Genomic DNA, 26,542 nt, shown 5'->3' with positions numbered 1-26,542 from the left:
TCCCCTCCTCATATGCTTCATTGAACATTTCCAGTAGGTGGGGTAGCAGTTTCCCTGCGAATCTCTTGTATATTTCTGTTGGTATCCCATCTGGGCCCGCCACCTTCCTGCTATTCATAACCGTAAGCGCCTCGTTTAATTCTTCTATTGTTAGCTCTTGGTCAAACTGTTTCTGTTCCTCCTCCGTTATTTTTGGGAATTCTAACTTGTCCAGGAATTCATTTAGTTGTTCTGTGTCCTTTGGGTATTCTGATTTATATAATTTTTCATAATATTCTTTAAAGGCGTTATTTATTTCTATTGGGTCATTCGTTTCCACCCCATTCCCTAATTTGATCGTATTTATCATCCTTTCCGTTTGTGCCTTTCTAATTCTCCATGCCAGTATCTTGCCTGCTTTTTCCCCTTGGTCGTAGTATGATTGTTTTAGCCACTGTAAGTCAGATGTTATCTTTGTAGTGGATAGATGCTTGTACTGGGCATTTAATACCCGTAGTTCTCTCTGTTTTGCTGGGTCATCTCCCCTATATAGCTGTTCTTCCACTTCTTTTACCCGTCTTTCTATGTCCTCCATTTGCTTATAGTGTTCCTTAGATTTATGTTTAGTATAGCTTATCATCTCTCCCCTTATATACGCCTTAAATGCCTCCCATCTCATCGTTGCACTTGTCTGGTCTGTATTTATGTAGAAGTATATGTCTATTTTTTCATCTATAAAAGTCATACATTTCGGGTTGTTGAGCCACTTGGTTTGGAGTCTGAATCTAGGGGGTGCCTTCGCTATTTCCGGCATGTTCATAGTTAACATCATCGGAGAATGGTCAGACAGTAATCTACTGTCATATTCACTTCCTGTAAATTTAGATATGAAGCTTGTCGAAACAAAGAAATAGTCTATTCTAGAGAAAGATGGCCTACTTAGTAATTTTGAAGCGCACGAATATTCCCTCTTGCCTGGGTTTAGTTTTCTCCATATCTCAACCAAGTCGAGGTCTCTCATAAACGTATCTATCACTTTCCTTGTTCTTCCGTGGGAGGTATCCACTCCCCCTGATTTATCTATTTCCGGCCTCCTCACGCAGTTAAAGTCTCCCCCCATGATGAACTGGCCCGTGAGATCTGCCATTTTCATAAACAGTTCTTGAAAAAACAGCGGGTCATCATTGTTTGGTCCATATATATTTACTAGGTTCACCTGCGTGGAGACTATAGTGCCGCTTAATATTATAAATCTCCCTCCCGGGTCTACAATTTTATTTCTTAAAGTAAATGGTATCGACTTGTTTATTAGTATCATTACTCCTCTAGCTTGTGAGTTGAATGGCGCAGAGTAGACCTGTCCCTTCCATCTATTCTCGACCCTCTTGATATCTTCCCCAGTGCTGTGCGTTTCCTGTAAATAAACTATTTTTGCTCCTGATCATTTTATCTTCCCTAGAATCTGTTTTAGCTTAATAATGTGGCTCATCCCCCTCACGTTCCAGCTCATATATTTTATTTCGTTCCTACTCATCCTTATGTCCTATGTTGCCCACTCTCTTCTTGCCCTCCTCCCCCCTCTCTCCTCTATGTTTTGTGATGTGGTGAATGGTGATCCAGCCGAATTGTCCTGTAATAATAAAAAAATAAAATAAAAAACACAAGTACCCCCAAACCCCACATATAAAGCTAACGTCCCCCCCTATTGGGCACGGACCTCTGACCCTCCTCTTTTCCGACTTCCTACAGGTACCTTCCTGCTTCCTTTTAACAGGATGCATCTTACCTGCCTTTCTCTCTTTCCTGCCGCTCTTCCCTCCTAGTATGCTCTAACCACATGCTCCCTTTTTCTCATTTATGCTATTTAAAGTCTAACTTGACTAAACTATCTTCAACTTGATCCTGTATCCCTACTCCCCCCCTTCCTCCTCTCGTAACCATCTTGAGGAACCCTCTATTTCAGCCTCTAAACTCCTGGATCTCTATCACCTTAAAACATTGAAACATTGAAACAAAACCAAATCCGCCACCAACCGGGCATCGACCATATCCAATACCTGTTAAGAAAGGGGATATGACCTACGAAAACCTCTAAGCTATACCCTTTACCCGTTAAGAAGGGGGGTATCTTTTGTAGAGTTAAATCAGAACTTGCTGCACCTTTATGTATTATACCCTTCCCCTTCCTCCCCAAATCCTAACTATCCACTCCTCCTCACGCCTATGTTGGGTCCTTGACCTCTCCGTAGTGTCCCTATATAACTATCCCGTTTACCTGTCTGTGTGTGTCCAGTACCTATACTGAACGGTAGAGGTCGCCATACCTTATACCCTATACATTGTTCCCTCTTTATTAAACCAAAAATTACAGTGCCTTTATGAAATATACATTTTCCCTTCCTTCCCCATTCCTAGCTAACCACTCCTCCTTCTGTCTATGTTTGGCCCTCGGTCTCTCCATAGTGCCCTCAACTAACTATAACTACTTAACTATAACTGCACATTCCACATATTGAAAAATAGAAATTACCCTTTTCCATAGATTATACCATTCTCCCCTTTCAGCCCCCCCCCCCCCCCCCCCCCTTCCCACTTTTAAGTTGGGTCCTTGAACCTCTTATTCCTACATAAAGCCCCTATATATATCTTATATTCATATCAATTATCCGGCAAGAAGGGGGGCCTGCCATATATATACAAGCCTTTTCCCTTGCATTTCAAGAATGGGGGTATGTCTCCTAGAGATCTAGAGAATTCAATCAGAAATTACAATCCATAGTGTCTCCGTACCTGTACAGCCTATATATTGAACCATTGAACTTGCCCGATTTTATAGATTTATTTCCCTTCCCCCCCTCCCCTCCCTTCTATATACCATTCTTAGCTACCCATGTCATCCACCTGTGGCGGTCTCTCCTGTTGCTCTTCTTCTGGTCCTTGCCCTGCAAGTGTCTGTCTCAGTCGCGTTGGGTCTGTCCTAGGGATGGGTACCGAATTCGGTACTTTTGAGGTACCGAACCGAAACATGCCGGTACTACCGAGTAGGGGTGGACGGTATGGTCTAAAATTTATATCACGGTATAATTTGAAGCATAGACGGTAACGGTATATATCACGATATCAGTGTTTCTGTTAGAATAATTTTTTTTGCCTGATAGGCAGGCTATATAAAGAATGACATCCTCAAGGCATGTAGATTTATAATATTTTAACTTAAAACTAGGCTACTTTTGCGTATAAAGTCATTATATTCAAAATAAAATAAGTCCCGAGTCGAGACTCCTGCTCCCATTGCAAACAGCGGGGCTGGATTTTGCTAGAAGCATATGTAGCTGCAGAGCCGCAGAGCGAATTGAATTGAATAAGAATTGAGACAAAGGTGCCACTCATCCTCAGCTTTAAGAATTGACAATTGTGTCAACAAATTGACACATGTGTCAACAAATTGACACACGTGTCAACAAATTGACACACAAAATGCTTAGAGACGATGGGGGTCAGAACGGCGCAAGGGTGGGGGGGCGCTGTTTGACGGGCCTGTGACCAGACCTGAAAGAGCCCCTGGCTCTGCGGCTCTGCAGCTGCATGCTATTCGCAAATCCACTGCTGCAGCCGTCCTCCCGGCTCCCGCTGCTGCCGTCGTTATCATAACACTACACACATATCGTAATGTTTACAGCAAACTGTAGTTGATCACCAGTGTATGTTTTATTAACGTAGAATAATTCATATAAGAAAAACAATAGGGAAATATCGTACCTTTCTCCACTGGTTAAAAATGCCAGGAACTGAAATTGAAACTTGCTGTGCGCCGCGGTGATATGTGTTTATTATGAAATGACAATTTTGCGTGTTGACACGCCCACTGCGCGAAGCCTCCTAAATAACTTTTTCCAGTTTGCACATATCTATTATCTATGACTAATTCTATCTATTTTTAGGGGCAAATGCGATTGAAATAGTCGCGCTGTGGTTACATGACGTCATTGCTATTTTAGAGCTGCCCTACCGGTTACACGGTATAGTCAAAATCCATACCGTAGAGCAAATTAATACCGTTTATACCGTATACCGTTTATACCGTCCAGCCCTACTACCGAGTATCGATTCAAGTGAGATACCGCTTTTTTTCTTTTTTTTTTTAACTTTTTTCTTTTTAATTTCTTTTTTTTTTAACTTTTTTCTTTTCATGTCAACGTTCACACGCACAATATATGCTTACCTAGGATTTGACTTGATTCAACAACAAAGCAGTCAGAGCAATGGCAAGCCGAAAACTGTCGAAATTGTAGTTATTTGAAGTTTGGATTTTTTTTTCATGACTGAGGTAGGTAAATTAAATTTCTTGAGACTAAAGTACAGAAAAAAGGTACCGTTGGGTACCGGTATCGATTCACAGGTACCGGTACCGGTATCTGTTCAAATGTGAAAGGTACCCATCCCTAATCATGACTCAAGTATCGTGATAGTATCGTATCGTGAGTAGGGCTGACCTTCGAAGCTTTTTTTGGCAATCGAAGCTTCGGGGCCGAGCTTCGATTTTAATTCGAAGCTTCGAAAAAAAATCAAAAAAAAATATTTTTTTAATATTTTTTTTTAATATTATTATTATTATTTTTTATCTTATGTTGTGGGACTTGTACAGCACTTTCGTAAACGTTGTTTTTAAATGTGCTCTATAAATAAAGTGGGTTGGATTAATTAATTAAGTAGCCCCTTTCGTGACTGTGACGCATCCAACAAGGTTTCACTCGGCTGTGTGATTTAATTCAAGGTGGATCGCTGTTGTCGTTTGAATAACTTCAGATTTCATGGGAACTACCAATCCCCCAAATCAAGAATGTTTAAGATGAATGAAGTAAGATTTTGATTATTTGAAATATGGCCTGTGTAGACTAAACTATGCACAGAATTATGTCAGTCTACAAGGTCCGGATTCTACATGGTCCGGCAATGTAGACCTTGTACTTGTAGACTCCACTACAGACCAATTATCAGTGAATGTTCATGCATTTTTAAGAAGGGCAACTTCCACAAAAAAACAAAGAACTCACCAAAACATCTCAGTAGCACCTTATCTAAATGTTATATTTCATATATGGAGATTCATATTTATTTATGTATTGCATGCATTTCTACATTTTATTTCCTATTTTGTTTATTCATCCCAGTATCTTTCTTTCTTATGTGTGGAATTCTACAATGCGCGCGCACACACACACACACACACACCTACACACACACACACACACACACACACACTTACATTTAGTCATTTAGCTGACGCTTTTATCCAAAGCGACTTACAAGTTCTGTACGACAAGACAGCAAGAAGGGTACAACTCTATCAGCTGAGTAACAATGTTCATCAAAGTGTTGCGTGTTACAGTGTAGGTTAGTTTATTAGGACAAGGTTAGTCACGGTTAGATTTTTTTTTTTTTTTATCATTTCAGATAATGGTTGAAGAAGTGAGTCTTTAGTTGACGGCGAAAGATTGGACGGGATTCGGCTGTCCTAACTGGGATGGGTAGTTCACACACACACACACACACACACACACACACACACAAATCGAAGTAATTTTTTTTTTTTTATTATTATTTATTTATTTATTTTGTATTTTTTTAACTTCGATTTTTTTTTTAATGTTCGAAGCTTGTGCCATCGAACGAAGCTTCGAAGCTTCGAAGTATTTAAGACAGCCCTAATTGTGAGGCTTCTGGTGATTCCCACCCCTAGTAGCCTTGCTCTGTTGTAATGTCCGTGTTTCAGACGCTACTGTTGTGATGTTGAGCGGATATGACTCTCCACAGGATTTTCAAAATAAGAGTATCGCAATATGAATCGATCTTTTTACGTTGCATCGATCCTATTGGATCATTGATAATAGATCAATATATCGATCTGGATCGATGTATCGTCCCACCCCTACCGGGGATACCGTCCGGTCCTGCTGCCTTCCTGTTATTCACTTTCTTAAAGGTCCTCCTCACCTCATGTTCTGTTATCCTGAACACTGAGTCTCCATCGACAGTGGCTCCCCCCTCTATTGCAGTGGTCTGTAGGCTGGTGTTGTTATTGAGCTCATTCGCCAAGGAGATATCATTGTTCAGCTTGAGGGAGGTGTCTTTGTAATCTGTCATCGTTCTGAGGCCCTGCCACATACCTCTGGAATCAGCAAGTTCAACCTTATCCCTGTAGCACCGTTTTGCCTCTGTTACTGACTGTCCTCCTTACATTGTATCTCGCCGCCTTGTGCTCGTTCTCAGTGTTTCCCATTAATTACCTAGACTGTGGCGGCCCTTTTATTTTTTAAATCTATTTTTAAATATAAAGTTTGCCAATAGGGATGTATCAGAAGTATTGGCAGTGGTAGTAGTTGTAATAGTAATCCACTATTTTTTTATTTTCTAGAAAAATAAACCAGTTCAACACAGGTAACCACTTTTGCTTCATTTCTTTGATGGCTCAAATGTATGCTCTAGTCCAGTGGTTCCCAAACCTCTCCTCGAGACACCCCAGCCGTTCCATGTATTTGTTAAATTCCACCACCAGCACACCTTGATTCAACTAATAAAGGGCTAGTTAAGTTGAATCAGGTGTGCTGGTGGTGGAATTTAACAAATACATTGAACGGCTGGGGTGCTTCGAGGAGAGGATTGGGAAGCACTAGTCTAGTCGATTTTGTGTTTTGAGCACAAAGTTCATCATAGATCTAGCCTCTTTATTTTGCTCTCAAAGTGCACCAGATTGATGCATTTAACTTTAAAATGTACAAAAAATTAAAAAGGTAAAGAGGTTCACCCACCAGTCTCACAAAATCCTGTGGGAAACACATGTTGCTTATCACAAGCCCGGCGTTATAAGCTGAGGTGCGCGCTTTCAGAGCCTCGCGGACGGATTTGTCTACCCAGGGCTTTTGGTTTGGGAAAACTCTAATTGTGGTAGAGGGGATTGTTTCTTCTACCAGAGTACCAACAAAGTCCAGCACTGTTTCAGTGTAGTCATTTATATTGTCTGTGTTCTTGCGGAACACGTCCCAGTCTGTGCACTCTAGTGCCGCTTGCAACGTGTTCTCTGATTCCACAGACCAACGCTTCACTTCTCGCGTTACTACAGGGACGCGCTTGAGACTTTGTCTGTAATTTGGTCAAAGAAAGATGGCGTCGTGATCAGATTGGCCAAATGCGCTAACAGCCTGAGACTTGTACCCGTTCTTAAATTTGCGAGTAGCAGTGGCCTATGTTCTCGCCTCTGGTGGGACAAGTCACATGATGATAGAAATTTGGCAAAACTTGTTTAAGGTGCCCATCGAACGAAGCTTCGAAGTATTTAAGACAGCCCTACATTTTAGTTTTAGACCATACCGCCCAGCCCTAGGATGTAGTCTGTCAGTGGGATATAGTCTGTCAGTGGGATATAGTCTGTCAGTGGGATGTAGTCTGTCAGTGGGATGTAGTCGGTCAGTGGGATATAGTCTGTCAGTAGGATATTGTCCTAGAATTTTGCTTTCAATTATCATGGTCACCATTATTTACTAAAATGCTCATCAGTGCCAGTCAAATCTTTAGACAATGCTTTGATTGGAATTTGAAGAGGGGTCCCAGCTTGCTAGGCTACATTCACTGTCTTATGACAGTTTCATACTCAAAGGATTGTCAAAGATCAGTAATTATGACCTGCGTCCCAAATTGTGCCCGAATTTAATAAATGTATCTTATATAATACAGCTTAATAAAATATTACATTTCAGTTAATTGCATGATGCTCAACATTGTCATGGCCAATGAAGATTGTGGAAGGTCTCCCCTTTTCAATCATGAGAGTATTCACTATTTAGCGGTTTTGGAGACTTTGTGAATTAATGTATAGTGTTCCTTGTTATAATGTTGTCTGTGACACACTTGGTAAACACATTGGCCACTCACTGTAAGAATATTAGAACGGAATAGGCTACATGAAAATGTAGTTCCAGCTATGAAATGGCCATCTATCTCTATCATTTCACTATGTGCTCCTCTCTCCAGACCCCCTTCAGCTCTGTGTCTGTGAAGAGATGGTTCCCCATGTGCAACAGGAAAGGAGCCCCAGTGTGGGCCATGAGGACCCAGAGCCCCTGAAGATTAAAGAGGAACAGGAGGAACTCTGGACCAGTCGGGAGGGAGAACATCTCCAAGGGCTGAAGGAGGCGGATATCATAAAGTTCACATTCACTCCTGTCCCTGGGAAGAGTGAAAATGATGGCGATAGTCTTCGACTCTCACAGCTTAGTCAAACCCATATGGATGCAGACCGAGAAGAAGACCCTCTACCCAGCACCTCAACTCAACATTTGAAAACTGAACCTGATGGAGAGGATGGTGGATTATCAGAACAAGCCACTAACTGGGATCCAGCTATTGATTTTGAACTGACAAGCGATGGCCAGCTCCTCTCTTCAAACTGTTACGGAATTGATGACGTCAATGAATGGAGACTAAATAGGGAATGTCAGTCAGGTTTAAACACACTGACATCATGGAAGACACAGAGAGTGAAAGGACAAAGTTCATCTACCAGTAACAAGTTCAAGACATCTATGGAATCGTCTCATGAACTGAGATCAGCAAATCTATTTACTTTTGCACATCGCTGCAAAGTGTGTGGAAAATCTTGTTCTAATAAGATTTCTTTAATGAATCATGTAAAAATTCATTCAAACGATTATGGTTTGTGTGGGAAACATTTAGAGCCTACAGAGAGCTTGACACCTCACCTTCAAGATCACAGGACATGTGATGTTTGTGGTAAAACATTTACAAAAATGAAGAATCTTGTACGCCACATGAAAACACATACCGATGAGAAACGCTTTGGTTGTGCACTTTGTGACAAACGGTTCAATAAGAAAGGAAATCTGAACATGCACATGAAAACTCACACTGGGGAAAAGCCCTTTAGTTGCTCAGTTTGCGGCAAAGGTTTTCGTCAAAACAGAGATCTGAAGGTACACATGAGAACCCACACGGGCGAGAAGCCGTACAGTTGTAAAGATTGCGGCAAAAGATTTGGTCGCAGTGTGACATTGGAATGGCACATGAGAGTTCACACAGGGGAAAAACCCTTCAGTTGTGCAGTTTGTGGCAAAGGATTTCGGCAAAAGGGACACGTTGTGGTGGATTTGACGTCTCCAGGGATGGTTAAATGAAATACAGAGACAAGAGATTGGCCTTAAATCAGAGTGCAAACCACCAGGTTCTCCACGGACATCCAGCAGCCTAAAACAGTGTCACACTGCGAATTAGATATTCTGAAATAATAAAACGGGAGCAGAAAGAGACAGCCGGTTAAATGAATACAATACAGGTTTATTGGAAAAGAAAATAATACAGTACGCCCATACGGACGGACTTTCAGTCTGTCAGAGTGCATATTCACAGGTCTGTCAGAGTGAAAGTGACAAAAAGCAAAGTGTCATGTGTTTTAACACAGTGGAATAGAGACGCCTTGCTCGTCTCTGATTGGGTTGGCTTTATATGGTCATTTAGGGAGTCAAATGGAATGGGCTTTTGAGGCGGGCTTGCTGCGGCCTTGGATGCAAGCGTTATCTGGCCTGCTCTGAATAATAGAATGGATATAGTGTTTTAACAGTTTTTGAGAGAAGGATAACATGACTTCACGATCAACCCTGTGGGAGGAGGGAAGGAGGAGAAGGAGGGGATGTGAAATTACCCTTCACATTCCCCACTTTGTGCCATTTTTGGCACATCCTGGTAATTTCAACCATCAATATCACTAAACCACAGTCTCAAGACACCATACAGAACATCAAATCAATCAACATTAATACATCATAATGTCATACTTGGCTAAGTAGGACGATAATTCCAAGCAGGTAATTGCAAAATGTTGCATTCTTAGGTAGAATAAAAAAAAAAAACATAATAAGTAAGTTCAGGTGCAAATTGAAAAGGGGAGGAGTCCCAGGCCGGGGACAGATTGGTCGCTGGCGCCTTATAAAGCGCTTCTCAGTGACCCGAAGCGCCGACAGCAATTAATAGGAAACAAAGAACAAAGAAAATAAAATGGCAGTCTTAATATAAGTAGTATTTTCAAACTCTGAATATGTACCCATATCTAAATCAGAAATTTGACTTTTTAATATGCACACTGGCTTCCCTTGTTGCCGTCCTCAGTAGCAGTCAGGTGTCTTCCCACTCCTTCACACACAGAACGATATATATCTGTTGCAAGGAGGCTGGATGCCGTTGAGTACAGTAGCAGTCAGGTGTCTTCCCACTCCTTCACACACAGAACGATATATATCTGTTGCAAGGAGGCTGGATGCCGTTGAGTACAGTAGCAGTCAGGTGTCTTCCCACTCCTTCACACACAGAACGATATATCTGTTGTAAGGAGGCTGGATGCCGTTGAGTACAGAAGCAGTCAGGTGTCTTCCCACTCCTTCACACACAGAACGATATATCTGTTGTAAGGAGGCTGGATGCCGTTGAGTACAGTAGCAGTCATCTCCCCATAGTTGAATACAGCAGCACACCAGGTGCAGGGAGTAGGGAGGTAGGATATTCGTTGTTTGTACAGGCCGGGGCCGTCTTTGGCGTGGTGGGGTAGGTCCTACTTATGCAAAAGGGCTTGTATTGCCGACTGGGGTGCGTGGTAGGGGTTCCTGTGGATCCCAGCAGCGGTGCGTTCTTATCTTCGTGGCAGGGCGGGGCTATTGCACAGGGAGCTTAGCTGGAGTTCCTGTCCCAGTTGCCCTCCCAGGGCCTCCACTGATCCCTGGGCCCCGCTTCCGTAGCACCGGCCCTGCTGTGGTGTTGCCATATCATGCGAGATGTTGAGCAGGCGGTTCCTGTTGGGACTTGGGACTGAACCTGATTAGGTTGTCGTCGTCCTCCGCGGGTTCATATGGGTATGGTGGCTGGTGTGCCGGTGGAGATGGGGCCCCTAGGTGGTGTGGTTGCCCAGGGACAGCGTGGCCCTGCAGTGGGAAGTACGGCCCTGGTGCATATTCGTTATCTTCTTTCTCCTGCGCTGAGAGAAATGCACCATCCTCCCCCTCACATTCCATAGATCTGAGTTCCACAGCATTGACTAGTACTGCATCTTGGATGTCATGCGTTGCGTTAATGAGATTGCGCCGGCCAAAGGAAAAGAAATAAAAAAACTAAAAAAACAACAACAATTTCAAACATGGTCAGTGTGTTACATGTCTGGATATACAACAGGGAGGTAGGGACTCCCTCATAGTTGTACTGGCTGGAAACAAAGAAAAAAAACGGTTTACAGTTAGCTGTCGCCCAAGTTGAAACATGTGGAAATAGTGACCACCAGGGGTTACAAGTTGTAACATGCAATCAAATATCAAAAGGAATGACAAATCCAACTTTAGGACGCTGGTATTACAAACGCTGTGATGGCGGAAAGTCAAGTGCCTCAATAAGCTGTATAAGACAGTGTCTATGGAATTTAGAACATTTGAATAGCACTTATATATTCAAAAGTGCTTGGAATAGAGGCCTAACCGCCTCTAACTGCTGTGCAGTGGCAGAGCAGGTATAACATTGGAAAAGCTTGATAGAGATAAACACAGATAGTGACCAAAGCCTTGAACTTATCGCATTGTCACATACATAATCAATAACACAGATAGTGACCAAAGCCTAACCAGGGTTGACTTCTCGCATTGTCACATACATAATCGCAGATAGTGACCAAAGCCTAACCAGGGTTGACTTCTCGCATTGTCACATACATAATCAATAACACAGATAGTGACCAAAGTCTAACCAGGGTTGACTTCTCGCATTGTCACATACATAATCGCAGATAGTGACCAAAGCCCACATCAAAGTTGAGCTTCTCGCAGTGTCACGTATGTAGCTTATCTTAACACAGATAGTGACCAAAGCCCACATCAAAGTTGAGCTTCTCGCAGTGTCACGTATGTAGCTTATCTTAACACAGATAGTGACCAAAGCCCACATCAAAGTTGAGCTTCTCGCAGTGTCACGTATGTAGCTTATCTTATCTTAACACAGATAGTGACCAAAGCCCACATCAAAGTTGAGCTTCTCGCAGTGTCACGTATGTAGCTTATCTTAACACAGATAGTGACCAAAGCCCACATCAAAGTTGAGCTTCTCGCAGTGTCACGTATGTAGCTTATCTTATCTTAATACAGATAGTGACCAAAGCTCACATCAAAGTTGAGCTTCTCGCAGTGTCACGTATGTAGCTTATCTTAACACAGATAGTGACCAAAGCCCACATCAAAGTTGAGCTTCTCGCAGTGTCACGTATGTAGCTTATCTTAACTTAACACAGATAGTGACCAAAGCCCACATCAAAGTTGAGCTTCTCGCAGTGTCACGTATGTAGCTTATCTTATCTTAACAGATAGTGACCAAAGCCCACATCAAAGTTGAGCTTCTCGCAGTGTCACGTATGTAATCTTAACACAGATAGTGACCAAAGCCCACATCAAAGTTGAGCTTCTCGCAGTGTCACGTATGTAATCAATAACACAGATAGAGTTACATTCAGACGGCCCCCCCCCACTCCTGCTTACCCAACTCGCCGCGACGCTGCATGTAATGCCCGTGGAATGCCGTCCCGACCAGCCGATGCAGACAGACAATTCCTCACTGTCCCAGACGTGGCTGTGTTGTAGAGCGATGAAGAGCCCGTCTGCACCGGCAGGATCGGTTGGCATCCCCGCTTCAGACACCAAGAATGTGGTGGATTTTTGACGTCTCCAGGGATGGTTAAATGAAATACAGAGACAAGAGATTGGCCTTAAATCAGAGTGCAAACCACCAGGTTCTCCACGGACATCCAGCAGCCTAAAACAGTGTCACACTGCGAATTAGATATTCTGAAATAATAAAACAGGAGCAGAAAGAGACAGCCGGTTAAATGAATACAATACAGGTTTATTGGAAAAGAAAATAATACAGTACGCCCATACGGACGGACTTTCAGTCTGTCAGAGTGCATATTCACAGGTCTGTCAGAGTGAAAGTGACAAAAAGCAAAGTGTCATGTGTTTTAACACAGTGGAATAGAGACGCCTTGCTCGTCTCTGATTGGGTTGGCTTTATATGGTCATTTAGGGAGTCAAATGGAATGGGCTTTTGAGGCGGGCTTGCTGCGGCCTTGGATGCAAGCGTTATCTGGCCTGCTCTGAATAATAGAATGGATATAGTGTTTTAACAGTTTTTGAGAGAAGGATAACATGACTTCACGATCAACCCTGTGGGAGGAGGGAAGGAGGAGAAGGAGGGGATGTGAAATTACCCTTCACAACGTCCAGACACACATGAGAATCCACACAGGAGAGAGGCCATATAGTTGTAGTGCTTGTGGGAAGGCATTCATTCAGATGGTGAACTTAAAAAGCCATAAATGTTGTACAGAGAGCAGTGGCATGTGAAGTTGCGGGTGTTGGCCTTCAAAGCTGCTGTGGTGAGTGCACCCCAAAAACCTCATAGACGAGCTTGTGGCTAAAGGATGTAGTCATATGATCTGAATATCAGTAATACACACTCTGTGTTAATCCAAGATAAAACTTGTTGCATATTGTCACATGCAGAGTTGAAATAATCACAGGGTTAATTCAAGGACGTTAAAGATTAATTGGATGTTCATGTTTTTTTCAAGGATGTACAAATACCGTAAGTGATTTATACATTCTATTATAGTAAATAAATGGCTACAATAAAATGTATTTACACCAGATTGTGTATGGAGTCTCAACACAAAATAAATCCCTGGTTGAAGTTATTCAATAAAACACTTTTCTTTTAACCTCTTAAGCCCTAGCCATATTTTTTGAAAATTAGCCAAAAAATACATACCTAAGTAAATGGAAGATTTCCATTTACATGTTCTTGGTATCTAGGGACATCTATGGATCTCAGGAAATGTATTCAGTGTCAGAAATATTGTGTCTGTTACTAGGCTAGTAAATTGTAATGAACCAAAGAAGAATGTTTCATCTTTGAAGGTGAATAACACCATGCTAACATTGACCAGACGTGAATAATTCAGCTCATTCAGCACCTTCTTGAGATCATGTGCACAAGAAATCCAAGCAAATTAATAAAGGGCACAATGGGGGAAATAAGTATTGAACACATCAACATTTTGTTCAGTAAATGTATTTCCAATGAGCGTATTCAAGCAAAATTTGCACCAGACGTTTGTATTAACTCAAGAAATCCAGACAAGAAATCTAAACATTAAAGTCCATATGTAAATAAAATTATGTGTAATAAAGTGGAATGAAACAGGAAAAAAGTATTGGACACACTAAGAAAAAGCAGTACACCACAGCAAGGAAAGGCAAGGAACTAGCTGAAAACCAAAACTAATTGGGAGGCAACTCTACCTCCTATCTGTGCTAATAATGTCAACTGGGTTAGAATATATTGATGGGCTTTAAAATGTTTTTTTTGTTACCAAGGTGCCACACAAGAAACATCAACTGATGGGTAAAAGCAAAGGGCTCTCAAGACCTTCACAAACAGATTGTTGTAAATCATGAAAATAGAATTGGCTAAAGACGTATTTCACAACTTCAGAATCTTCCAGTAAGCACCATTGGGGGCATTATCCATAAGTGGAAGCAACATCACTCCATCATCAACCGGCCATGCACAGGTGCTCCTCGCAACATTTCTGATCAGGGAGTCAGAAGGATACTTAGAAGAGTAGCCAGAGAGCCATGGACCACTAGGAAAGAGCTCCAGAAAGACTTGGAGGCAGCAGGTACAACTGTGACAGAAAGGACCATAGGCAATGCACTCCACCGCCATGGCCTCCGTGCAAGCTCAGCCCGCAAGACTCCACTACTGAAAAAAAGACATGTTGAAGCTTGTTTAAAGTTTGCCTAACAACATTTGGACAAGCCAGTGAATTACTGGGAGCATGTACTCTGGTCAGATGAGACCAAAATGTTACTTTCTGGCTGTCACACAACACCTATGTTTGGAGGAGAAATGGCAGTGCCATGGCAGTGGTGGAAGTATCATGGTGTGGGGCTGCGTCTCCTCTCCTGGTACTGGCAGACTTCATATCATTGAGCCATGTACAGAGAGATTCTTGAGATGAACCTGCTGCCATCCACCAGGATGCTGAGGATGACACGTGGGTGGACCTTCCACCATAACAACAATCCAAAGCATACAGCAAAGGAAACTTGCAGTTGATTTCAGAGAAAGAAAATCAACTTGTTGGAATGGCCCAGTCAAGGACTACAGCCCCCTCAGCATCGACGGGGCACCGGTTGAGAGAGTCAACAGCTTTAAGTACCTCGGAGCCTACATATCTGAGGACTTGACATGGACCACACACATTGACAGTGTTGTGAAGAAGGCACGACAACGCCTCTACTTCCTCAGGCGCCTAAGGAAGTTCCAAGTCAGTCAGAAGATCCTTAAGAACTTCTACTCATGTACAATAGAGAGCATCCTGACTGGCAACATCACCTCCTGGTTTGGGAATAGCACTGCACAAGACCGAAGCAGACTACAAAGAGTGACACGTTCAGCCGAACGCACAATTGGAGGGGGGCTCCCCACCCTCCAGAACATTTACAACAAGCGGTGCAGGGGGAAGGCTAAGAGAATTATTAAGGACTCGAGCCACCCGAACAACTGCCTCTTTGAACTGCTGCGGTCAGGCAAGCGATACCGGAGTCTCAAGGCGAGCACAGAAAGACTCAGAAGAAGCTTCTATCCCCAGGCCATCAGGCTGCTAAACGAACAATGAACACTACACAACAACAACAACCATCAAACGCACATAGCACACACATCCACATGCACACACTCACTTTAAACAAACACACTGTAGCACCCACTCCACACACTTTATAGCACACACCCACTTTAAACAAACACACTGTAGCACCCACTCCCCACACTTTATATTTATTGATGAAGGACTGCACTACAACTCGTACACCTTACTGTAAATTGTACCTAAATTGTACCTCATCCCATTTCTGCTTTGCACTATATAGTACTGTACATTAGTACACTGCATAGTATTGTATATTATATGGTAACTCAGTTACGTCTATTCTGCATCGAACATTGTACATATGTCTATACTGAACACTGTGACCTCATTTTCTACTTCTAAATTACATGCTATACTATGTTATTTGATACTATCTTGTCTAGCACAGTCTCTGGAGCGTAACAGTAAGAATCATTTTGTATGAAAGTATTCTGTACTTCTGTATGACAACTATTAAAGAAACTTATCAAACGAAACTAATCACCTGACTTAAACCCAATTGAACATTTGTGGAAGCATCTGAAGATCCAGATTCACAAGAGGCCCCTCCGCAATCTTAAAGATTTAAAGACAATCTGTGTAGAGGAATGGGCCAAAATCACACCTGAATACTGCGGGTGATTAGTTACATCATACAGAAAGCATCCTTGGAGCTGTCATTATAAACAAAGGCTTCTCCACTAAGTATTGAATTAATTTCAGTTAGTGTGTTCAATACTTTTTTCCTATGTCATTCCACTTTATTACACAACTTTATTTATGTATGGACTTTAATGTTTAGGTTTTTTTTTTGTATTCCCTGAGTTAATACCAAAGTCTGGTGAAAATTTCACTTGAATGGCCACATTGGAAATATATTTACGGGACAAAATGCTGATGTGTTCAATATTTATTTCCCCCATTGATGATTTACATGTTTTTTTTTGTAGATGCAGTACTGAATTTTGTCATCCTAGCTATAATATTTAATATAGTTTTAGCAGTTGCAAACACCGGCATTATCCCATTGAACAAAGCGCTGGCACAAACGGCCATCTGGCGATCATTGTGTTAAGGGGTTAAGTTTTTATTTTGAGTCAAGTATGGCTCGCATTTTGCTCCGCACACCAATAGCATGCTAGCTGAAATAATTTGACCAATGGACCTATCACAGACTACACCCCCCACCTAGTATATATGCAGGGGTGGTAGTGTCCCTTTCATTCCTTTCAGTTGAGGATTACGCTTCAAAGCACCTTTCTGATTCTGCAAAGAAACGTCTTCGCTTCCGGATGATGAATGTTGATGAGCATTCCTCTCCAACCCAATGGCTCTTTTCAGGGTTGCCTTCCCGCCACTGATGCTCCACGCGTGTCTTATGCTTCAGGTGCCTCAGCGAGGCCCATGCTCTGAGGACCATCAAATCTTTGGATTGTCCCAGCTGAGCTGGTGGCTCGTTGCTCCGCCTTTGCCCTCCATGACTTTGACGAAGAAGAAGGCTCCCAGCCTTCACTGGATTCTACCAGCCCTCCCCCTCCTGCTGCTGGTCACCCGTCTGCCAGGCAGATTCTTCTGGTTTTCCCTAGCATTGTGCAGGTTAAACAGATTCCATTACCTAGCCCTCCACCCATACCCAAGCATAATGGTATGGTTGGCGGGTTTTACCAACAGAAACCTTCCACCTGGAAGCCATTGCTGTATCCCAGGTTCCTGCTCATAAAACCTTACATCAACAGGCCAGGAAAGGACCCCTCTGTCATCAGGACTCCTACTGGACCGTATCACTCCTACCTGTGTTCTACAGGTCTAGGTCAAGGGCCCCATTCAACAGTAAGCTCAAACAGGGCATCCCGTGGGCATGCTTTGGCCTCGCTTTTCTGTCCGGATGCTATTTGGCACCTGGAGAGAAAAACCCAAACGGTGGCTTCACTAACAGCTCGCCGACCTGGCTGACAAGTTCTTTGCTTGTGGAGCTCAGAGCGAAGCTGACGCCAACAATGTTGCACAGATTCTGACAACCAGCCTGCTCCCTCTCCTCAGCCTTCAGCCGAGAGACAGAGTTCCAGAAAGCAACACACCATGCACCTACCACCCCCAGGGCCCCAAGAGGCACAAGTGACTGTCTGAGGGAGCTGGGTCATGTTCTGTTTTTTCTTGTCATGATTTTTACATCGTCAATAAACAAAAAGGAAGCCTTTGGCCGAATGCAGTTACCTCTTCCAGGAAAGAGCATATTCCGATCAACAACCAAGACATATCTCCTCCTCTGTACCCGGCATTACAGTCACACACAAAGGCAGACACGGTTGGATTGTTCTCTGCCCACATCCTTCTTACTGTCCCAGTGCAGTTAATGCTACCCTTAGGACCAACCTGAGTCACAGCGCAGCCCCTGCTTGCTTTGTTTCACAGAGCTGGCCATTCTACGCCAGTGGTCCTCAATCATGTCTGCACACTGCTCTGGCGAGCAGTACAACATGGTCCTCACACGGTCTTCTAAGGAAGCGCTGCTTCCTTAAAAATACCTACTTGCATGGCCTCTTTCTCTCCTCAATGTCAAGAGGACATTCTGGGCTTTCATCCTCACAGGAAGCTCACCAATTTGTCAGTGATGCGCCTATTAGTGCAATAGGCAAAGCAAGATGCAGAGCCCACATGATAGATAACGATAGTTATGAAGTATAATATATGAATGGGCAAAACATTCATCCCTGTTGTCCCAGGTTTCTGAAAGGAACTACGGAAGGGGGGTTGTACCTACTACCCCTGTTTATACACTAGCTGTGGGGTAGCCCTGGTCTGTGATGGGTGCATTGGTAAAAGGGAGCAGTCCAATAGGCGAAGCAAGATACAGGACTACTGCACCTCTCTATTCCTGTCTCAGTCTAAAGAGCTACCAGGTAAAAACATAGTAGGGTTTTAACCAGTGGCAAACAAAGAGACAATATCACTACACTACTAATTAACTTTTTGAGTTAATTTTACTAATCACTTATAAAGCAGAGCTACAGTACATTGCAGACTGCTAGAAGGACCATACCAGTCTAATCTTGACGTATCGCCATTACCAGAGATTTTCCCTGTCAAATCTTGAGTGCATAATGTATATGTTTAACATGTTTTGGTAGATCTATTTTTACCTTACACTCTGCCACGGCTTTCCCAAACATTGTTATGTCAAGAACCCCCATATAGATCCACACCTGGCCACAGACCCCCATTTGATGGGATTTTGTCCCAGGGACCCGACCTGAAAAGAGTTTAGTCCGGAATTCTATAACAAACTGTCTACTGTAGGTTGAGAGAATGAAACCTATATCATTCTTATCCAATTTCTCATTGGGCTAAATTATAGTAAATTAAATAATGGTGAAATTAAACAAATTATTATACATGTATTTATTTTTTTGCTTTGGACCCCTTTTGCAGAATCAAGTGGGGGCTGTACAAAGTAAACCAATTAACATAAGAACCCATTTCTCTCAAATGTCCCAACAACTTTTCTACCTGTCAGCCAAAACACCTGGGACATTCAAACTACTAAATACTGAGAACTGCCATTTATCAAGGAATACACCTGGAAAAGGGATAAGAACCAATATCGTACAATTGTTCATATTTTCACCAATTAACTATTAACACATTGGTTGCCAGCAGGGGGTGCACGATTTATCGCTTGAGTGCCAGCGCTTTAGTCAATGAGAAGACAGGGATATTTGCGAACTCATAAACTATATCTTAAATTATGGCTATGTGTCTAATACGCCCGTCGCTTATCAATTACTTGCTTGCAGTCAACATGTACGAAACGGATTGTTTTTTCATCATTACATTTCCGTTTTATACCGTTTTGAATACGAGTATAGTTTTGAAGATTTCTAGTGATTCCAGAAAATCCGCGAAAATAGCCCTTTAGTGGAATACACAAAACACATTGTAATTTTTCTGCCTATTTATGAATCCATTTCAAATAAACGCTAGATTATCGATAGTATATGTGTACTTATGCATGCTAGAGAAGCGGGCTGAAAAATCGATTATCTATGCCCTGCCTGGCGCTAACGTTACGCACACACACATATGAGACACATTGTGAACGCTGTGAAAAAAAACTCTGATTACCCCAAGACTGGTAAAATAAAGTCCTTACCTCAGATCAGATGTTCTGCAAAAAGATTAATCCAATTCCTGATCGCCATTCCAAATATCGATCGCATTTATTGATCCAACGTTATACCTCGAAACACATAATCCACGCTGCTTTCAGTGTCCTCAATGAATGCACTAGTCTCAGGTTACATGGCTCAGAAGTAAAATGTGGAGCCCGGAGTTTTTTTTTCTCATGCATTTCCATTGACTCCATTCCAATGGGTGCAATACCATCCGGGAGATGATAGGGGGCGGTATTTTCCCTTTTCGAGCTCAGAGCCAGTCCCAATGATAACGTAAGGCTGGATGGATGAAAATTGTATGTGTTACAAAGGGTCAGATTAAACCGAATATATATATTTATTACTTGAGATATATTGTATAGTATTTGTATATCGTCTGATATCCCTTGTATATTCTTTGTACATATACACGGAATATCCCTTTACCTAGTACAGGCCAGACCATAATATTCGTTCTCCTATTGGACAGCGATCCCCTAGGCGCCACGGCCATACCCCCAATGTCTAGTTCAAAGTCACCGCTAAGACATGCCTGGACATGCCCGGTTCTGCGCAGGAATACGAGACAGAAATAAGGCTGGTACTAGATTGTTCACCTTACGTATAAATACGTCGCAGGTGGATACAGCAGTTAGTTACCCGAAACGTGTTACCCCAATAAGTTGAAGCCTCACACCACGATACAACGTGCTGTGAAGTGGGCCCGTTTTGCCCCGAAATAGAGCCTTGAGACCGCGTGCGAATTGATAGCTGAAGTGTCAGAGTTTAACGCTGTATCGTCGAGTTCGACCTATTCTATTATTAAGTAATAGTCTATTATGTATAGTGTATCGTGCGGCTACCGTTCTACAGTGACTAGCATTACCAACGTTTCATCGTACCGAGCTAGTGTGCTTATCCAGGCTGGGCGGCCTAACCTGGTGCCGTCATCCGTGGAGCCCTAGACGAGAACCGTGTGGATATGTACACTGGATAACCTACCCCGACGACTACAGAGCCCTTTTCGGCTGGATTATATTTGCTTTGGTCCTGTGGCTGTTGGAGCGGAGAATCGTCTACACCCACTGCTGTGTGGGATCTACCCTGTGAGGAGCCCCGTCGAGCCCGCCTCTAGGACTCTGAGGCTGGCTAGCTTTCCTCCATGCGGCACTGCATACCGGAGAATAGCTGTTGTTCGTCTACGGATCAAGGGATTATTGCACTGTCTCCTGTACCTGGAGTCTCCTTATTCCTCGTTGACCCAGACTTTTGCTACCGACAAATCCTCTCCCCTGCTGGCTTACAACCGGAGGGAACCCCCTTAGTATCTCCAGCTGACCTACTAGTGTACCATATATAATTCTTATGATACAGGTGGTATTAGTTATCTCCTGCGTGGTGTGCTCATGGACTTACGCTCTTGACCTATTCATGCACATTCTTCGCCTTACAAGCGCAACTCTCAATCTTGATAAGTAATGTAAGATAATCTTTGTGCTGATAATCTTCGTGCTCTTCTAATAAATATTCTTCTAAACAGTATTTCTTGTGAAGCTGTGTTATTGTGGGGGTGTTCATCTCATATACATGTGTACTGTATGGCCAGTAGTAATGTACATAACTCAGTAGTGGTTTAATGATACCATACTTATTCAATACAGTCAGGGAATTGTACCCCTCAGTTACAGTATGGATATCGCTAATAAAAGAAATAATGATTAAATAACGAGATTCCTCGTCATTGGCACTCAACGCATGGCGGCCAACAACGAGATTTCTCATCGTTGGCACCCAATGTGTTACAATGAGACTGAATATTTAATGATAAAGGGAATATATTTACTTGCACACATTTAATTGCTATCTATTTTCATAATTCAATTCTATGCTCCTCCCTCCAGACCCCCTTCAGCTCCGTGTCTGTGAAGAGATGGTTCTCCCTGAGCAACAGAGGAGCCCCAGTGTGGGCCTGGAGGACCCAGAGCCCTCACAGATTAAAGACGAACAGGAGGAACTCTGGACCAGTCGGGAGGGAGAACATCTCCAAGAGCAAGAGGAGGAGGATGTCATGAGGTCCACATTCACTCCTGTCCCTGTGAAGAGTGAAAATGATGACGAGAATCCTCAGCCCTCACAGCTAAGTCAAAACCAAATGAAGGAAGATGGAGTGGAAGACCCTCTACCCAGCACCTCAACTCAACATTTTAAGTCTGAACCTGAAGGAGAAGATGGTGGAATATCAGAACAAGGCAGTAATTCTGATCTGGCTATTGATGTTGAACTGACTAGCGATAGCCTGCTCATGTCGTCAGATTGCTCTGAATCTGAGAAACCCTTTAGTTGCACAATTTGCGGCAAAATTCTTAGTCACAAGGGCAATCTGAAGGTTCATATGAGAATTCATTCTCGGGTGAAGCCCTTTGTTTGCACCATTTGTAGTAGAGGTTTTGGTGTCAATAAACATCTACAGGTTCATATGACAACTCATGCTGGGGAGAGACCCTTCAGTTGCCCAGTCTGCGGTAAAGGATATGGCCGAAAGCAATGTTTGCAGATCCACATAAGAACTCACACAGGAGAGAAACCCTTTAGTTGTACAGTTTGCGCCAAAACCTTTGGTCGGAATGGACAGCTGCAGGTACACATGAGAACGCATACAGGGGAAAGACCTTACAGTTGCCCAATTTGTGGCAAAACATCTGGACACAAGGGCAATCTACAGAAACACATAAAGGTCCACACAGGGGAGAAACCCTTCAGTTGTACAGTCTGCAGCAAAACATTCGGGCAGAAAGAATACCTGACTGTACACATGAGAGGCCACACAAGAGAGCGACCATATATAGCTGCAGTGAGTGTGGGAGAGCATTCATTACAATGTCGCACTTACTAAGCCACAGGTGTTTGTGTGAGACCAACAGAAGGTGAATGTTTTTATATCTGAATGTTGGAACGAAACGGAAGTCATACAGTTGCAATTATTTCGAACAGCTTGGTACAAAAGTTCAAACTGCAGTGTCATTCACATGTTCCTAGTTTAGTTTCAAGTTCCAGTTTAATATTAAAACGTCAGATGAATACATGGAGGAAAAAACTAAACCAAAACAAAAGTTGCCTTAGTATTAAAAGAGAAAACTGTATGAAAATAAATGTAAAGTATTTGTTCATAATTATGTATATTCTTTAACATGAGAATGAATAATCCAGGAAAGTGGAGACTAGGCACAATGTAGAACGGTTTTGAACATTTACATTTGAGATACTACACCAGCATTATTATATAACATATTTGTATTTTATTGTTCAATTGTTTTTATTTGTACCTCCCCAACTTAGTTTAATTTTAGTTCATTTCCATAGTGGGTTTGCTAGTTTTAGTTATTAAAAATAGAAAAGGGTCTGCACACTGTAGCTCCCTTATATCTCATTTATCCCTTGACAAAGTACAAAGTTCTGAGCACAATGCTCTTCTTCAGACTTTTATAGACTCTACTATAATAACCTTGCTATTTGACTCCAATGTTATATAAACCAATATAGACTAACCCTTTACAGCATCAGAAAACACTACAAACTGATAATGGTGCTGTCTACTGTTAGTCTTTGTGTTAAAGGAGTATGTCAACTTTTAACTCACCATTATGCGCTACAGTCCATGCTAACATTTGAGCACACAGTACCCATTTAGTGTTCGGTACAAACTAGCTTAGCTGTGTTAATTTAACATCTCAAAAGTGTGGCAATCGACTTTCTTGCAACTTCAAACCAGGATGGTTAATCATAATTTTGTGATACAAAGATAAATGGTGTGCAATTCTTGGAACTAGTACTCTCTACTCTCTGTTCAGGGAATGTCGGTTAAGGGAACTTCCCTCGACACAATTCCTCCATTTGGAACACCCTGCACCTTCACAGACGTCACTTCCTCTCTGTTACCCTGGTAACAAACCTAGGATACCTGTTGCTGTTACTCTAGAAAGAAAGAAAATATTGAATATATATTGAAACAAAAACTGATATCAGTTTTATATCTACTCAGTTTGAGTGGCAGCAATTCAATTAAATCTTTTTACAGAGCTTTGATATTATATATATATTTGGCCAATGTTATTAGTGTAGTCTGGAAAGCGTTTAAAAATAAATACTACACAATCTACTTGTTATACTGGACTGGGTTGCACCAGTTTGGCATAAGGCATTACTATGCAAACATTTAGTCTTTACTAAACCTTTAGTTGTTACTAGCTAGTTTCAAACTAGTTATTTTGGTTGCGCCACGCCAACTTACACAATATCTTGGCTAGTAAATACTTAGTAATATGCAAGTTTCACTATCTGAAACACTGACACCATTATCAAACTAACATTATCCTGTAACTCTCCACCTTACTATCTGAAACACTGACACCGTTATCGATATAACGTTAGCTACCAACTTTAACTTACATCGCTGTCTAGCTAATGTTACTCAGTCCATCTCTCAAGCCAGCCACTTAGTGTGTTGTGAGCCTATGTGTAAGTGTGTGCATGTGGATGTTGTGTGCAATGAATGTAGAATGGATGAATTATGTTACATTGATGACCTGGGGATAGAAGCTCCTTTGATTCTCTCTGTGCTGGCCATGAGACTCCGGTAGCGCTTGCCTGACTGCAGCAGTGCAAAGAGGCAGTTGTTTGGGTGGCTAGAGTCCTTGTCAAACCCGATAAATAGCATTTGGAATAGGTCTTTCTGAATGAATGCAGCATGGTTTATCTTGCGTTATTATCAGAATACTTCTCATGAGGTGTGCTCTGCGGGGAGCGTGTTTTCAGAGATAGGGCAGTCTACTGTATTTGCAGAGCGAACATAATATTAAGTAGAGTCCGCTACCCGAGACACATTCTCACAAATTCTTTACCGCAATTTGGGACCCAAATTGGAGTGTGCAACAAAATGCACAAATTCCATCCCGTGCACATTCAAGTCCTCTCCACCCTGGGATCTTTGGCCACCGGCACGGTCCAGTGTGATATTGGAGATGGATCGAGCAATAGACTGTAACCATGTAGCTGTCAAAGCTCCATCAATAAACAAAATCAGTTATGTGAATAGAAAGGGATTCCGGGATTCCACTCAGTCAATGTACATAATAATCTGCGATGCGTATTTGGCTGATACATGTCGTTGTGGCCGGGAGGAACGCACAACTCGTTCAGGCCTAATTGTATTTAATTAAATTGTAATGTTATTACTGGGGTATCTGTAATTAAAATATCACTTAAATGCAGGTGATCAGGGTTATCCACTGAAGCCATAGTTAATGACTGACCAACCCAACAGGATCACAATTATAACAGGCACACTTTTGGCACGGGGGTCAGACGCAGAACATCCACATCCAAATGCTGCAGCAATTCAGTCAAGAGGATCATTACAGCAGTTTTAAGTAAGTCTCCCCTGGCAAGGTCTTAATCTAACTTTAAAAAAAAAAACCTAAACAAAAACGGTGTTTATTTTCCAGTATGATTATCACAATGACTCAAACGCAAGCGCAAAATAGTGGTTACGAGTTTTTATTCTCCATTGGATTGCACGGGCAGCAATTTGCTTCAGTGACTCGTTCATTTCAGTCATTACAGTGCAAATGTCGTGTCAGCTTGTCATTTATTTCTGTCAATGTGCTGGTTCTGTAGGATAGCGTCAGTCAACACCCTTGGCTCCCGGCGCACAAATATTTAAAATCATACGATTAAATATTGTTTAAAATAAAAAGCTAAATACTATTATTGTGTGTCATGTTTCCAAATAAGATTGTTCACATTGAAATGCTTTCTACCTTCATTTGTTGGTTAGATTACCTAACCCTTAGATTAGATTACCCTTGCGAGCACGGGGAGAACATGCAAACTCCACACAGAAAGGCCCGGGAGATACCCCACCTGGGTAGCTGGCATCGCGGAAACCTGGTCCCCAAGCGGGAATCGAACCCTGGACCTTCTTGCTGTGAGGCGACAGTGTTAACCACTACACCACCGTGCCCCCTACAAGCTATCTGCGGAAATAATACATCAACCAAAATATCAAACGTTAGCTAATTAACAAGGCAACAAATTGCTGATGATTCTGACATCCGAGGTAATAACCTGTTTAAATGATTTATGACAATGGTCATAAACGAGGAGATGGCGGTACCATTTAATTCAATGTCGGCCGAACTGAAAGTTCCCACACATGGCACCAATGTGTGTTCATGCACTACACAGTGATGTAATAATGACCCTTCCTTCTTTTACAGTTTCCTTAGGGAAGGGTAGAGAGATGCGACCAGGTATGTGTGACTGTTCTCTCCACTGTCATACCTCCAGGTAGCAGCACGGGGAGTCCTGTCATTCACATATTTATAGGGGAGCCTCGTACGAGGTTTAAAGGAATTACATAATCCAAAAAAATTATTTTAATACAGAAATGTCGGCCTTCTGAAAAGTATGTTCATGTATATGCACTCAATACTTGCTCTGGGCTCCTTTTGCATGAATTACTGCATCAATGTGGCGTGGCATGGAGGCCATCAGCCTGTGGCACTGCTGAGGTGTTACGGAAGCCCAGGTTGCTTTGATAGTGGCCTTCAGCTCGTCTGCATTCATA

The 26,542-nt window shown here is 42.4% G+C and overlaps 1 protein-coding gene across 1 annotated transcript in view; it reads left to right on the top strand.

The window, feature by feature from the left end:
- The window catches only part of LOC311234006 (uncharacterized protein), a 40,012-nt gene extending 16,925 nt beyond the window's left edge, over positions 1-23,087 (top strand). Inside the window, exon 2 of the mRNA XM_084321084.1 lies at positions 21,819-23,087. Within this exon, the coding sequence (XP_084177210.1) occupies positions 21,848-22,810 (963 nt within the window). The 5' untranslated portion in view covers positions 21,819-21,847 and the 3' untranslated portion in view covers positions 22,811-23,087. The remainder of the gene's footprint in view (positions 1-21,818) is intronic.
- Positions 23,088-26,542: the final 3,455 nt, after the last annotated feature.

The sequence above is a fragment of the Notolepis coatsorum genome (genome assembly GCF_963971535.1).
Source record: "Notolepis coatsorum genome assembly, chromosome: 9".
Lineage (NCBI taxonomy): Eukaryota > Metazoa > Chordata > Actinopteri > Aulopiformes > Paralepididae > Notolepis > Notolepis coatsorum.
Note: the sequence above shows the minus strand (reverse complement) of the source record. Positions and strands in the feature narration are given on the sequence as shown.